The following is a 15,400-nucleotide window of genomic DNA, read 5'->3' as shown; positions in this document are numbered from 1 at the left end:
TGTCAGGGGGATTTAGTGCACAGAAGTCCAAGAACGTGTTAAGTATTGACCACAGAGCTGCATTAACTTATGAAAAAAGTCACAAAGTGTCCCTTTGAGACCCTGAACCTTCTGGTGGTGCTACTGAAACCCATCACACCTAATGAGCACTTCTAGTTGAAGAGAGAACTAGAAGTGACTCTGGTCATTGCTGGTGTTGATTATCACTCTCATGTTGCTCACTGGTTTGTTTTGTGCTTTTGTCCCTCACACAGAAGACGAGGATCACAGAGAAGAGGAGATGGCAGATGACGGTGGGGATTCACTCTAAACGTGTGATGACCCGGACTTTTTATTTAAATCTCATTTCCGTTTGTGGTTGTTTGGTTTTTTTCCACAGCTGAGTTTGCTGAGACAGAGGAGCAGATTCTGGATCAGCCTACAGGTAAAACCTGCTTTTAATCAACGTTTACGTCAGTGTTTTGTATTTTGCATTTAGGAGTGAGACTTCAGGTGACATACTGGGCCTTAAAACCAGTTCCATATCAGGGTTAGGATGCTTACCTGTGGAAAGGAGACGGCTGACTCTGACTAATCCCTTTAGATGTGTATTTATCATCTATTTGGCGTAATCAAAGCTTTTAATAAACAAAACAGTAACGCTAGAGGAAGTCTTATTTATCAGACAGCAGTTTCAGATGTGTGTGCGTGCGTGTGGCAGCTTATACTGAGCCAGGATCCTCTGGAGGTTTCTTCCTGTTAAAAGGGAGTTTTCCTCTCCACTGTCGCTGCATGCTTGCTTAGTATGAGGATTGCTGTTATGTCACTGACACTAGTCAGTGACTTGATGCACTTTGCTGGGTTCCTTATATAGGAAACATTATTTCTGATTGGCTTAATGAACTGACCTGAATTGGAATGTTTATTATGTGAAGTGCCTTGAGACGACTCTTGTCGTGATTTGGCGCCATATAAATAAACTTGAATTGAAAACAAAACTTGCAGAAAAGCACCTCAGACATGAAACAAAAACCAGTGCATGTGCATGGACCCAAGTCCATTGTATGTTCTCATCAACATACGGTTTCAGCATCTCCCCATGAGTCACCCTCTAATCACACACGATGCTCCGTGTGAGAGTAAGAAGTCACACTGCTGCAACACACTGGTTTAATGACACAATATGTTTGTTGTTCCACAGAAACGTAGAAGTAGCAGCAGCAGCGGTCATCTCCGTGCTGAAGACCCACTGATGTATCAGCACCATCTGAGCATGCTCAGAAAGACAATGCCTCTCTCCACCTCCAGAGAAATGGGTGTGTGGTTATGACATCACCCTCACCTCTCTCTCTTGTTCCTTTTTCCTTTAAAATGTTAAATGTGAGATCATTCCCAGTTTCCCGCTTTCACCCTTGTTGACCTTTCTTTGAATTTTGGATTTACTATTCCTTTAGCTCGTCTCTAAGCATCGTTGTCGGTTCAGTGTTTCACTTCGGTGTTTGTTGCTAAACTTCGAGGCGGTTTAAGACTTTCTGTGGCTTGATTTGATTTTCCAGAAGCTAAATTGTCTCATGATTAAAGCCACACATCCCATTTAAAAGACCCGGAGGACCAATCAGCTGGTGTCTCCTGGTGTCCCCGCAGCACACGTCCTGTGAGTCCGCACGATGAGTCAAATCTAGTCTTTATTTAAATTTTTAGACATGTTGGGGACTTTAAACTATGCTCAGTTTTATTTCTATGCAAAGGTGTCATTTGTCACCTCAGTGAGCTGATTTATCACTCAAACTCCAAAATGAGCCGAGTGCTAGCACCTGCACTCAGAGTGTGTGTGTGTGTGTGTGTGTGTGTGTGTGTGTGTGTGTGTGTGTGTGTGTGTGTGTGTGTGTGTGTGTGTGTGTGTGTGTGTGTGTGTGTGTGTGTGTGTGTGTGTGTGTGTGTGTGTGTGTGTGTGTGTGTGTGTGTGTGTGTGTGTGTGAGGGGGGGGCTTTGACAATCATTTTTTAAGTCTAACCCTTCAATGAGCCACAGTTCTCTGGGTTGTTGGTTTAGATGCTCCTTTCTATTGTGTGTGTGTGTGTGTGTGTGTGTGTGTGTGTGTGTGTGTGCGTGTGTGCGTGTGTGCGTGTGTGTGTGTTGGTGGGGGTATTATTTTAAGTTTGTGATCTCTAGTGGTTAATCTTCAACTGTACAAGTCTGAGGCGTAACTCCACCCCCCGAGCCAGCCTCCAGACGTGCTGACATCACTGCTGACATCACTGCTGACATCACTGCCTCGCTGTTCCTTAAGGGGAGAAACTTTTTGAAATTGTGATTTGTTGATTGCGTCTCACAGAAATCCCCATCAAACTCCCAACAGCCTTTAGCATCAGGCCGTCCTCTGTTCATCACCGGGGAAAGGCATCACCATGGCAACCACTGACCAGTGCTACCTGCAGCTGCTGTACAAACACTAATTTGGTGGTGGTGGTGTTAACGGGGACCGCCTCACCAGGCTGCGGCTGCTGGAACAAGACCCTTCTGAAACTCCAAGATGGCAGTAGTAACTGGTCTGGGCCCAGTGAGGTTAGAGATGGAGCACGTTAGTTTATGTTGTCTTCAGTAGACGGACCGTTCCTTCCTGTCCTGTAACATTAGCTGGTCGTCTTTGTTTCCTAACTCGGTGTGAGCTGTCAGACCTTTTTAAATCTCTAGTAAAAAAAGAGCTTCTAGATATTCTAAATGAAAGTTCATGAGCAGACTTGGGAGAGATTAAATGTTTTTTTTTTTTTAGAAAATGCTTTTAAGAAGCTTTGTATGAAGCCATAAATATTTGACAGGCGGGTTGGGATCATGCCACTTCAGTACAAATGTTTACTTTAAAGCAACACAAAGCAGATGGACAGTGGTTAGACTCTCCTCTGGGATTTGTTTCAGGACTAAGAAGATAAATAAATGTGGAGAAACCCACAATGGCTGTGATGGAACAGAACAAAATCAAAAGCATCTACCTGACTGCCTTACAGTGTTGTCTGTCAATCACGAGCTCCGGTCTGCTGCGGGCGTGTCCACGTGCACCGGGACATACGTGATGTCATCATTTCGAGGTGGTTTAGTTTTCTGTAAAACTTCTAGAAGCTGCAATAAAATATTTGGAACGAACAAAGTGTGTTTAATTATTCCATTATTTAAATGAAGCACTCTTATTACCAGTGGCTTGTCCAGGTCTTTTAAAATGGGGTGGCCCAGATGAGGCACTACTTTGTGCATGGGTGACACCAATGGTTGTTTGTTTTTTTTACCCCGAGCCTTTTGTGGACAATGAAGATACTATTTAAAAGGAATTCAGTGTGGTGACACATGGGGTGGTCGTTCCGATTCCAAGGGTGGCATGTGCCACCCCAGGCCACTCCCTGGACACGCCCCTGCTTGTTATTGTTAGCTGCCGTCGCTCAGTTGTGACGATTTAACATCTAAAACCTCAACTTTCAGCTTCAGCACAGAAGAGGGGTGGGAATGAAGAGAGGTCGGAGGGCAGCAGCTGAACATCAGAGGCAGATTTCTGCTGCTTCAGCATGATCGGAGCTTTGTTCAGGAAGAAGAGGCGCAGGTTTGATTTGCGATGGTCTAATGTGACTACCACAGGCCTGAAATGATCTTTCCACCCAAAAAGATGTTTAGGTCTGAGGAGCTGTGTGTGTGTGTGTGTGTGTGTGTGTGTGTGTGTGTGTGTGTGTGAGTGAATTATTTCATCACATAAGTTTAAAACGTGCATCTCATGGCCAAATGTGGGTGCATTCAGAGTTAAGTGCAGGACACGCGCTTGTTTTATTCTGAGGAATAAAAAGAGAATCTCTGCTCTGACAAACCTGCTGCATCCTGGGGGAATTCCTGAATCCTCCAGAGAAAACGGACCTCTCAACAGAAAGCCTTATGCTGCAGGAGGAGGAACGTTGTGCTTGCTACCGTTTGGTTACTCGCTCACATTAACGGACTCTTCCTTGAACACTTAAGAGCGTTTTCTCTGATCAGTTGCTTACCTGGATTTGTCATCTGCGTTTATTTGTTTTCCTCATTTAAAGCTAGAAACATGTTTTAGAAGATGCAAATAGTTTGAACTCCAGTCACATAAAAGGAGCTTTTCACACACTTCAGCGGGGTCCAGGATTGCCATCCGCCTACAGCTTTTGCCCCTTCTTTACCCCCACCCCCCACCCCCCACCACCACGACCACGATCATGTAAAGTTTAGATTCACCACTGAGTCGCATCTTTTGACTCGGAAACCTACTTTTATTGATTGTTGTACTGCCCCCATGTGGCCAGAATGAATCACACTGCATGAGGACAGATCTGGTAGGACAGCATAACACTCCAGGATTGGGTTTGCCTCCAGGCCTTCTGCAAACTTCAGTTAAAACAGGAAGAGGTGTGTGTGTGTGTGTGTGTGTGTGTGTGTGTGTGTGCGTGCGTGCGTGCGTGCGCGTGTTTGTGTGTGTGTGCACATGCATGCATGTAAGTAATGCAGTATACTGAAATGATTCGAGCTCCCTGACAGAGTTGCCATGATAATTTCTGACCAGCCAATCAAAGCGTTGCCTTCAGTGTGTGTGTGTGTGTGTGTGTGTGTGTGTGTGTGTGTGTGTGTGTGTGTGTGTGTGTGTGTGTGTAAGTTCACATGCATCACATCCTAAATGGGATGTTGTATTTCTGCCCAGAAACACAAAACCCTTCCTCTTACATCTGCACCCACTTCCAGTCGGTTTGGTTTTCCTGCTGTCACCATGGCAACCCAGCAGAAGGGCCTGAGATGGAGGAGTGAGGGTGTGATTGTTTAAACAACCAGACAGTCATTGTGGATTATATTCTTTGCTGTATCAATCCTTCCCTTCAGCGTCTGTTAAAACTCCTGAGTGACTGGATTCAGCTCCGAGTCTTTCGTCTGTTTCTGCCTCCTCCTCATCCTCCTCTCACAGAATAGTGTCCTAGTAAACACTACCACTCTCTCTAAACTGATCCAGATTTCAAAGGCTCTATAATGTTCCAGATAATCCCTCATTACTGTCTCATTTGCTGCTGACTAATAAAAAGTAAACTTTAACTTTTTAAAAAATTACCCGACTCGTTGCTTCTCTGCAGCAACAGCAAATAAAAGTCTCACGTCAAATGTAACCATTATAATTAAAATGCTGCAAGTGAAAGCAATAAAGACATTTAACTTTTATCCAGTAAAAGCCTAACCTAGACTGCATTATTACATAGAAGTCACACAAAGCCAGTTTCAAAATGTAGTATTAGTTTTTGGATTTCTGTGCAGAATTGTCACCAATGCTGTCATTCTGAGCCTTCGATTGGTCTGCTGCTGGACAGGTGAGGGGCTGGGCGTGGCTCACGGGGCTCCAAACGAGCTGTCGCTGTAACACGAGGATGTGCAAATATAACCTCACTTCCTGAGTTTTTGTGTTTATATTATATTTTATATTTTCTTTTTCCACCTTCGGAATATTGCTAAGATTAGAAGCATCCTTTCCAGGAGTGATGCTGAAAAACTACTTCATGCATTTATTACATCAAGACGGGATTACTGTAATTCATTACTCTCAGGAAGTCCACAGAATGTAGTTAAAAGTCTTCAGCTTGTCCAAAATGCTGCAGCTAGAGTTCTGATGAGAATTAAAAAGAGAGATCATAGCTACCTGTTAAATTCAGAATAGATTTTAAGATCCTCCTTCTCACATATAAAGCTCTTAATAATCAAGCTCCATCATACATCAGTGATCTGATTGTTCTATACGTTCCTAACCGAGCACTTCACTCTCAGACTGCAGGTTTACTGGTGGTTCCCAGAAGATCTAAAAATAGGATGGGAAGCAGATCTTTTAGTTATCAGGCTCCTCTCTTGTGGAACCAGCTCCCAGCTTTAGTCCGTGAGGCAGACACCTTGTCTACTTTTAAGACTAGGCTTAAAACATTTTTATTTGATAGGGCCTATGGTTAAAATCTGATGTTAGCCCAGATCTGGACAAGTGGGGGAGTAGAGGGAGGTGGAGTGCATGCCTCCAACATGCCTCCATCTAAAAGGCTAGGTTATCCAGAGTTATCTCTGTAGTTATGCTGCTATAGGCTTAGACTGCTGGAGGACACACTGACCACTTTCCACACTCGACTACTTTCTTCTACAATCTGCTCTTTAACTCTATTATTTTCTGCTATTTCAGCTGTTAACTTTATTTTATTTCTAAGTGTTTTTCTCCCCAGAAGAAGCTGCAACGATGTTCTGTTGAGCTGTGGTAGCCTCATGGAGGGGGCATCGTCTTGAACACTGTTGCTAACCATTTAAACATTCTCCCTCTCCTGATAATAACTTTTTACTTTCTTTGACGTTGGATGTGCTACTACTAGTTTAAGTATAGATCCACTAGGATAAATACAATAACTTTTATCTCTCACCAAATAGAATATTTACTAAGAAATCACAATATAACTATAGACACATTATTTGGTGTGTGTGTGTGTGTGTGTGTGTGTGTCTGTGTGTGTGTGTGTGTGTGTGTGTGTGTGTGTGTGTGTGTGTGTGTGTGTGTGTGTGTGTGTGTGTGTGTGTGTGTGTGTGTCGTGGAGGATGGCTGCTTATACTGAGCCAGGATTCTCTGGAGGTTTCTTCCTGTTAAAAGGGAGTTTTCCTCTCCACTGTCGCTGCATGCTTGCTTAGTATGAGGATTGCTGTAAAGTCACTGACACTCGTCAGTGGCTCGATGCAACCTGCTGGGTTCCTTATATAAGAAACGTTTTACTGATAGACGTAATGAACTGACCTGTATTGGAATGTTTATTATGTGAAGTGCCTTGTGGTGATTTTGCGCTGTATAAATAAACTTGAATATAATATGCTGAAGGCGATAAAAAGCCATCTTTCAGAGCTAAGGCTGTTTAAAAAAGTGTTGCTGTTGTTTTAACATGTAGAGAGAAACCCTTCAGCGTGAAGGAAGAACAGAGAAAACAGTTTGATATCAAACCTTTATTGTTTTACAGAAACTCCATTTAAAAACAGAAACTTGAAAAGGTCTGTCAGTGTCAGAGCAAGGTCAGTCACTTTATCACAGGATATATCAGCTGGGAGCTGTTTTATCTGCTCTTACACCTATATTGTACAACTTCCTGTCTCTGATCCCAGTTTAGTGAAGGAGTCTCTGTTCTTATAAAAGCAATCAAAGTCACACGTTGGTAAATATCACCGCAGAGCACAGAGACATTTATTTTCTACCATCTTTGATTTGATGGGAGAAGCTGTACGGACCTTATTTACATAAAAAAATGCCTCACTGCATTTAAACCTAAAGGCATAATCGACTGATTCGTTTAAAAATATACATTAAAACGTGTTGCAGTCACAAGGAAACATTTCATAACTGGGTTAATATTTAGTCATATTGTGATGAGGAGTTAAAACAACAAGCGTAATAGAGAATGAATAAAAACGGCTCCCAGAGACCTTGTTCACTAGAAATGTGCACATTTAACCACAGAGAGAAAGCACACAGGTACTCAGATGCATAAATACGCACCAAATAAAAGCTGCAACATTATTAATGTCTCCGATGTTTCCAGATGTTCTGACATGAGTCTAATCATGCTAGTAGAAGGCTAACATTAGCAACATTCAACCCGGTGTGTTTATGAAACCTGATCCAGTAAAGCCCCCCTCACTGGATCAGGATGTCAGGACACTCCTGACTTTAACCTCTAGGCCGGATGAAAGCTACTCAGGTTTTGACTCGTCGGTGATTCTCGTCTGTTGATGACTTGTGAACGAAAATCCATAGAAACAAGTTTAAAACATCGGTTCTGAGAATCGGAACCAAATTGGGTTAAGAAACACCTTCCACCTGGGTTAGCAGTCAGAGTAACCTGTTACACTTCTGTAGGACACGCACACACACACACATACACACACACACACGCACTTACACACACACACACACACACACACACTCATACATTCACTCACACACACACATCATACATTCACATACACACACATACACACACTCATACATTCACTCACACACACACACACACACACATCATACATTCACACACACACACATACACACACTCATACATTCACTCACACACACACATCATACATTCACATACACACACATACACACACTCATACATTCACTCACACACACACACACATACACACACATCATACATTCACACACACACACACATCATACATTCACACACACACACATACACACACTCATACATTAACTCACACACACACACATACACACACATCATACATTCACACACACACACACACACACACACACACACTCATACATTCACACACACACACACACACACACACACACACATTCATTCACTCTCACACACACTCATACATTCACTCACACAAACACACATACACACACACACTCATACATTCACACACACACACACACACACACACACACACACACACACACACACACACACACACACATACACACACACACACACACACACACACACACACACACATACACACACACACACACACACACACACACACACACTCATACATTCACACACACACACACACACACACACACACACACACACATTCATTCACTCTCACACACACTCATACATTCACTCACACAAACACACACACACACACACACTCATACATTCACTCACACACACACACATACACACACACACTCATACATTCACACACACACACACACACACACACACACACACACACACACACACACACACACACACTCACTCACATACACACACACACACACACTCACATACACTCACTCACACACACACACACACTCACATACACACACTCACTCACACACCTGGATCAGGTGCTTTAAAGCCTGGATCCGTGAACTTTACATAATTAGACGCATCAGTAAATGTAACACACCCACAGCGATCAGATCATTTGCTTCAGTACTTTTACAGCTAGCTTCTACCTAAATGACGGCTGTGATCTGATTTTCCTGTCTGAGTCCATCAGGGGTCCTCCTTGTGGTGTAGGACCCTGTGACGTGAACGTGACGGTGGGCGTGGACCAGCTGCACCAGGATCAGCTTCTCTCCTCCCTCTGACTACAGCCCGAGGCTGGGGCCGAGAACACGTTTGGGTTCTAGTTGAGGTTCCTATCTTCTTACATTCAGGATGTGGTTTTAGAGTCTCTGATTCTTCACGTTTAAAGCACTGTAGAGTTAGTCTCCATACAAAACTATGTTTTCATAAAGTCACATTTCAGCAAGTAAAGCTACCTCTGAAATAATGTTGGACGTTTTAATTGCACTTTGAAAAGTCACGATCAGAACTAGAAATAGAGTTTAGTTTCTACTGACGTCGTTTTATTCTCTTTCCTCTAGCGCTGGTTCTGGGCAGATAAATAAGATGTGATGAGGGCTAAATCTGAGCGCCAGCTCTAGAGCACACACACACACACACACAGACCGAGTCTGGGTTCCCTTCAAACGAAGAAAACGTTTCCGTGGTGACCAGGATGAAAGCAGCAGAGCTAAAACCAGTCAATGTTTGGTCATCTTCACCCAGCTGTTCCACAGGAATCCATCTCAGTCATCATCATCATCATCATCATATTCTTCTTCTTCTTCATCATCATCATCACATCATCTTCACCATCATCATCTTCACCCAGCTGTTCCACAGGAATCCATCTCAGTCATCATCATCATCATCATCATCATCTTCACCCAGCTGTTCCACAGGAATCCATCTCGGTCATCATCATCATCATCTTCTTCTTCTTCTTCTTCATCATCATCATCACATCATCTTCACCATCATCATCTTCACCCAGCTGTTCCACAGGAATCCATCTCGGTCATCATCATCATCATCATCATCATCATCATCTTCACCCAGCTGTTCCACAGGAATCCATCTCAGTCATCATCATCATCATCATCATCATCATCATCTTCATCATCATCATCATCATCATCATCATCATCATCATCATCTTCTTCTTCTTCATCATCATCATCACATCATCTTCACCATCATCATCTTCACCCAGCTGTTCCACAGGAATCCATCTCAGTCATCATCATCATCATCAGCATCATCATCATCATCATCATCACATCATCTTCACCATCATCATCATCATCATCATCATCTTCACCCAGCTGTTCCACAGGAATCCATCTCAGTCATCATCATCATCATCAGCATCATCATCATCATCATCATCACATCATCTTCACCATCATCATCATCATCATCTTCACCCAGCTGTTCCACATGAATCCATCTCAGTCATCATCATCATCTTCATCATCATCTTCTTCATCATCACATCATCATCTTTATCATCATCTTCATCATCATCACATCATCATCATCTTCATCATCATCATCTTCATCATCACATCATCATCTTTATCATCATCTTCATCATCATCACATCATCATCATCTTCTTCTTCTTCATCATCATCATCTTCATCATCACATCATCATCACATCATCATCATCTTCATCATCACATCATCATCTTTATCATCATCTTCATCATCATCACATCATCATCATCTTCTTCTTCTTCATCATCATCATCTTCATCATCACATCATCATCACATCATCATCATCTTCATCACCTTCATCATCATCTTCATCATCACATCATCATCATCATCGTCATCATCATCATCACATCTTCATCACCTTCATCATCATCTTCATCATCACATCACATCATCATCACCATCATCTTCATCACATCATCTTCATCACCTTCATCATCATCTTCATCATCACATCATCATCATCACCATCACCATCATCTTCATCACATCATCTTCATCATCATCTTCATCACCTTCATCACATCATCATCACCATACTTTTCATCACCATCATCTTCATCATCACATCATCACCATCATCATCATCATCATCATCATCACCACCACCATCATCATCATCATCATCATCATCATCACACCATCATCATCATCACTTCATCATCACCATACTCTTCATCATCATCATCTTCATCATCATCATCACATCATCTTCATCATCACATCATCATCACCATACTCTTCATCATCATCATCTTCATCATCATCATCACATCATCTTCATCATCACATCATCATCACCATACTCTTCATCATCTTCATCATCATCATCACATCATCTTCATCATCACATCATCATCATCATCTTCATCACCTTCATCACATCATTATCACCATACTCTTCATCACCATCATCTTCATCATCATCACCATCATCATCATATCATTAGCATCATTATCATCATCTTCATCATCACATCATCACCATCATCATCGTCATCATCATCATCATCATCACCATTATCGTCATCATCTTCATCATCACATCATCACCACCATCATCGTCATCATCATCACCATCATCGTCATACTCATCATCAGCAGCAGCAGCAGCATCATCATCATCTTCTTCATCATCACACCATCTTCATCACCATCATCTTCATCATCATCATCATCATCATCACCATCATCTTCGTCATCACATCATCAAATCATCTTCATCATCACCATCATCTTCATCATCATCACATCATCTTCATCTTCATTATCACATCATCATCATCTTCATCTTCATCATCATCATCATCACCATCATCTTCATCATCACATCATCATCATCTTCATCATCATCATCATCACCATCATCTTCATCATCACATCATCATCATCAAATCATTATCATCTTCATCATCACCATCATCTTCATCATCATCATCATCATCATCATCATCACCATCATCTTCATCATCACATCATCATCATCTTCATCATCACCTCATCATCACCATCATCTTTATCATCACCATCGTCTTCGTCATCATCACCATCATCATCATCATCACATCATCATCATCATCATCACCATCACCATCATCTTCATCATCACATCATCATCATCTTCATCATTGCATCATCATCATCACATCATCATCATCTTCATCATCACATCATCATCATCACCATCATCACCATCATCATCATCACATCATCATCATCATCTTCATCATCACCATCATCTTCATCATCATCATGACCATCATCTTCATCACCATCTACTTCATCGCATCATCACCATCAGCAGCAGGTAGAACTACAATTCTAGAATGACAGCGAGCAAACCGACACCGGAGCAGAAATTCTTTACAAAATGTACAAAATAAGGATTTTACTGCATCTTGCAGATCAATGTGCTTTCTTAACTTTGGCACTAAACACGGGGACCCTTGTGTCTCCAGGTCGATCTGTACTTTCACCACGTCTCAGTGGTCCAGAGTTAGTACCAGTAGGGTGAAAACCAGTCAGAGAGGACATTACTGGCTCTAATGGTGCTGGTCTCAGGTGGAGCAGTAACAGGACAACAGCACCAAGAAGCACTTCCCCTGTAGGTGAGAGTAAAGAAGACTTGGCAGAACCACAGGGTGACCCGACAGTCTGGTTTTCTCGGCGGCCCACAGGACCAGTGTGAGTCCTGACGGCACTGCAGTAATAATACGACGTAAACAGCTAATATGTGCTGACAGCTCACTGGCACTTTACACTTTAGAAAATTATACATCAACAGATATATAATTCATATTCAGAACCACACATGCTTCAACTATAGCAAAAAAGTTGTTCCACATCATGAAAATACTTAAAGTACAAATAAGGCAAAAATAGTTACACACCTAATAGTTATGACCAAAGAAAAACACAAAATATTTTATACTTTATGAATGAAATAAATGAGAAATCTTTCACATGAAAGTAATAAAGCAGATAAACAACTGGAACCTGGTTCTGTTGGATCAAAGCTCAGACTTTCTGCTTTAAGGGGAAAACCTACGGAACACAAATATACTCTAAAATCACCATATTATAGTCAAATCAACAACAATAATCATGTATAATTAGCCAAAATAAATAAACGTTCATATGTTCTCACTGTCACTTAGAAACCTTAAATATTTTACTATTATTAAATAAAGCTTTTACTTCATTTTAAAGAAGTTTGGCTAAATTGTCGAGCTTTACTAACATTTATAACTTTTACTTTAGAACTAAATAATTAAAGAAAATTCATTTTTTTACTGTCATAAATGTTTCTCTTTAATTATTATTAATTACTTTTTGTGCAACAATGCTCAATTAGACCTGAGAATGAATACATTTTAGGATGTGTACATCAGTCATTATTAAACTAATGCACTAATTAAAGGAATGAATATTAGTGAATGTATTATGAAGGTAGGATTAATAGTCATTATTGATGATTAATAATCAATAGCCCAGCCGTCCTCGTGTAAAAACCTCACTAAACAGTCTCAGAGCACATAGATGCTTTTATCAATACGACACCACTTAAACTAGGCAGGTAACAAAATCATAATAATGTTAATAACAGCTTCATCTCATGTTTGACCCTCAGAACCCAAAAGTGAATACATCTTTGGATTTACTTAAGGACAAATCCTCGTCGCCATCGTTGAGCTGAACGTTTCGATGCACCAACGTCATAAAGTTTATATAAAACAGCTAGTGATGATGTCACAAATAAAGGGTTAAAAGTCTATGCTTCTAGTAAACACAACACTTAACGCATACTGACCTTATTCAACACCGTCGTCTCCTCTGAGAAAAGCCTCCTTATGTACAAACACACAAATGCTGAGGTCAGAGTTCACATTTGAATGTGTTTTCTGTGTTTTTAGTGGTGGCAGGAGCGGATTTGTTAATGTAATCCCAATCCCAGCTGGAGAGATGCCTAACTCTCCCTGAGTTAAGTCATCAAGAGTTCAGACCACTGTTGCTCAGTCTTCGATTAAAACAAACAAACAATATTTAAAAAGCCCTTACTGAGGGACCTGTCTGCTGCTTGTTTGAGATCTCAGCTGCTCAATGTTGGATCTGGGTTCTGAGTAAACCTGCTGCCTGGTTTTGATTGGCTCAGCTGCAGGCGAGGTCGAATGGAGTTAGCTGACCCTGCGTTCCTCGTGGATTCGTGTTCTGGGCACTGGACCCAACAGAAGCCCCCCAGACAAACCCTTCACTGGTCAAGTGCTAAATCACAGGTTTATACAGATGTGACTCTTTATAGGCCAGGCCCGAAGTCGGAGGTGGAGTGTGAGTTAGGACGGGTCGGGGTAAGGTGGGGGGAGGGGTTGGGCTGGGACGCCCAAACACATTCTGCATCTGCCTGTTAGGAAAACTGGGCTGAATGGGGTTTTCTTGGAAATTTCTAAGGTTTTCGTGGAAACGGTTGGTGCTCTCACCGTCATAGCAGTTATTTTCATCAGATGGGCGGTGGTTGTGTTGGAGATCGGGGTCTGGGCCTGGGTCTACGACATGGACGAGGTTGCCGCTGCCCTTCCTCCTAAGAGTAGACTCCCGGCTGGAGGAGGCCACTGACTGGCAATCTGAGCCTCCATCACTGCTTGCTGCTGTGGCTTCCACTGGGGTGATCCGGATGGTGGTAATCGCCTGAGGGTGGGGGTGGAAAGGGGGAGCAAAGGTGGAAGGTGGACAGAATGTCACGCCAAAGTTGGAGGCATTGGGGTTGTAATTAGGGAGATCATTGTTAAAGTTTGGATTATTGGAATTGCTGGGAATGAAATTAGGGTGCTGAAAATTGTTAGGGTTGTTTGGATGTAGAGGATGCAGAGGGTGTACTACGTGTGGGTGGTTGATCTGGACGCAACCCCCGCCCCCTCCATCCCCACAGCTTTCACTCTCGGACTCAGTTCCTGCAACACTCCTCCTTCCATCCACAGACCCACCATCCCTCAGAGAATCACAGCTGTCTGTGTTTCTGTTCAGGTCATTGAGCACAAAGGCTGACTGTCTCAGGGACGCTCGCTGTTCCGGCGGCTTCCATCTCCACGAGCCATTTCCTTCAGAATTTGGAGGTTTCACCACTGGTTTGTTCTGCCTGATCTCCGGATGGGCGTCAACACGAACTATACTTCCCGTTCGTTCCAAGCCTCCTCCTAAAACACAAAACAACAGATTTTTCTCATCTTTGCAAGAAATACCAAAGATGCAGCCAGGACTCAAAGCTGTGTGGTCTTCATGCAACAAGGGCTACCAGGCAGCACATGTAATTGCTACGAAACACATGTAAAACACATGTAAGACACAAAAACACATTTAGAACTCATGCGAAAGACACAAGGCTCAAAAATGTATTTAGAAAAACAAATAAAGCCCATGTAAAACCAACATGAAACCCTGTTAAAACACATGTAAGACACAGAAAACCCATTCAAATACATGAAACTCCAGTAAAACACACTTTTAACATACACTCAACAAAAATATGAACGCAACACCTTTGTTTCTGCTCCGAATTTTCATGAGAT

The 15,400-nt window shown here is 42.2% G+C and overlaps 2 protein-coding genes across 6 annotated transcripts in view; one reads left to right on the top strand and one right to left on the bottom strand.

The window, feature by feature from the left end:
- The window catches only part of asph (aspartate beta-hydroxylase), a 33,840-nt gene extending 32,472 nt beyond the window's left edge, over positions 1–1,368 (top strand). For all 5 annotated transcript variants that reach the window (XM_015957598.3, XM_015957596.3, XM_054745094.2 and 2 more), the window contains 3 exons: positions 255–293; positions 380–424; positions 1,181–1,368. In XM_015957598.3, the coding sequence (XP_015813084.1) occupies positions 255–293; positions 380–424; positions 1,181–1,188 (92 nt within the window). In that variant the 3' untranslated portion in view covers positions 1,189–1,368. The remainder of the gene's footprint in view (positions 1–254; positions 294–379; positions 425–1,180) is intronic.
- Positions 1,369–13,955: 12,587 nt separating this feature from the next.
- LOC107384361 (phospholipid phosphatase-related protein type 4) overlaps positions 13,956–15,400 on the bottom strand; it is a 61,396-nt gene continuing 59,951 nt past the window's right edge. The window contains exon 11 of the mRNA XM_015957594.3: positions 13,956–15,028. Within this exon, the coding sequence (XP_015813080.1) occupies positions 14,103–15,028 (926 nt within the window). The 3' untranslated portion in view covers positions 13,956–14,102. The remainder of the gene's footprint in view (positions 15,029–15,400) is intronic.

Source organism: Nothobranchius furzeri, chromosome 11, assembly GCF_043380555.1.
Source record: "Nothobranchius furzeri strain GRZ-AD chromosome 11, NfurGRZ-RIMD1, whole genome shotgun sequence".
NCBI lineage: Eukaryota > Metazoa > Chordata > Actinopteri > Cyprinodontiformes > Nothobranchiidae > Nothobranchius > Nothobranchius furzeri.
The sequence above is the reverse complement of the archived record's forward strand: the minus strand, read 5'-3'. Positions and strand labels throughout refer to the sequence as shown.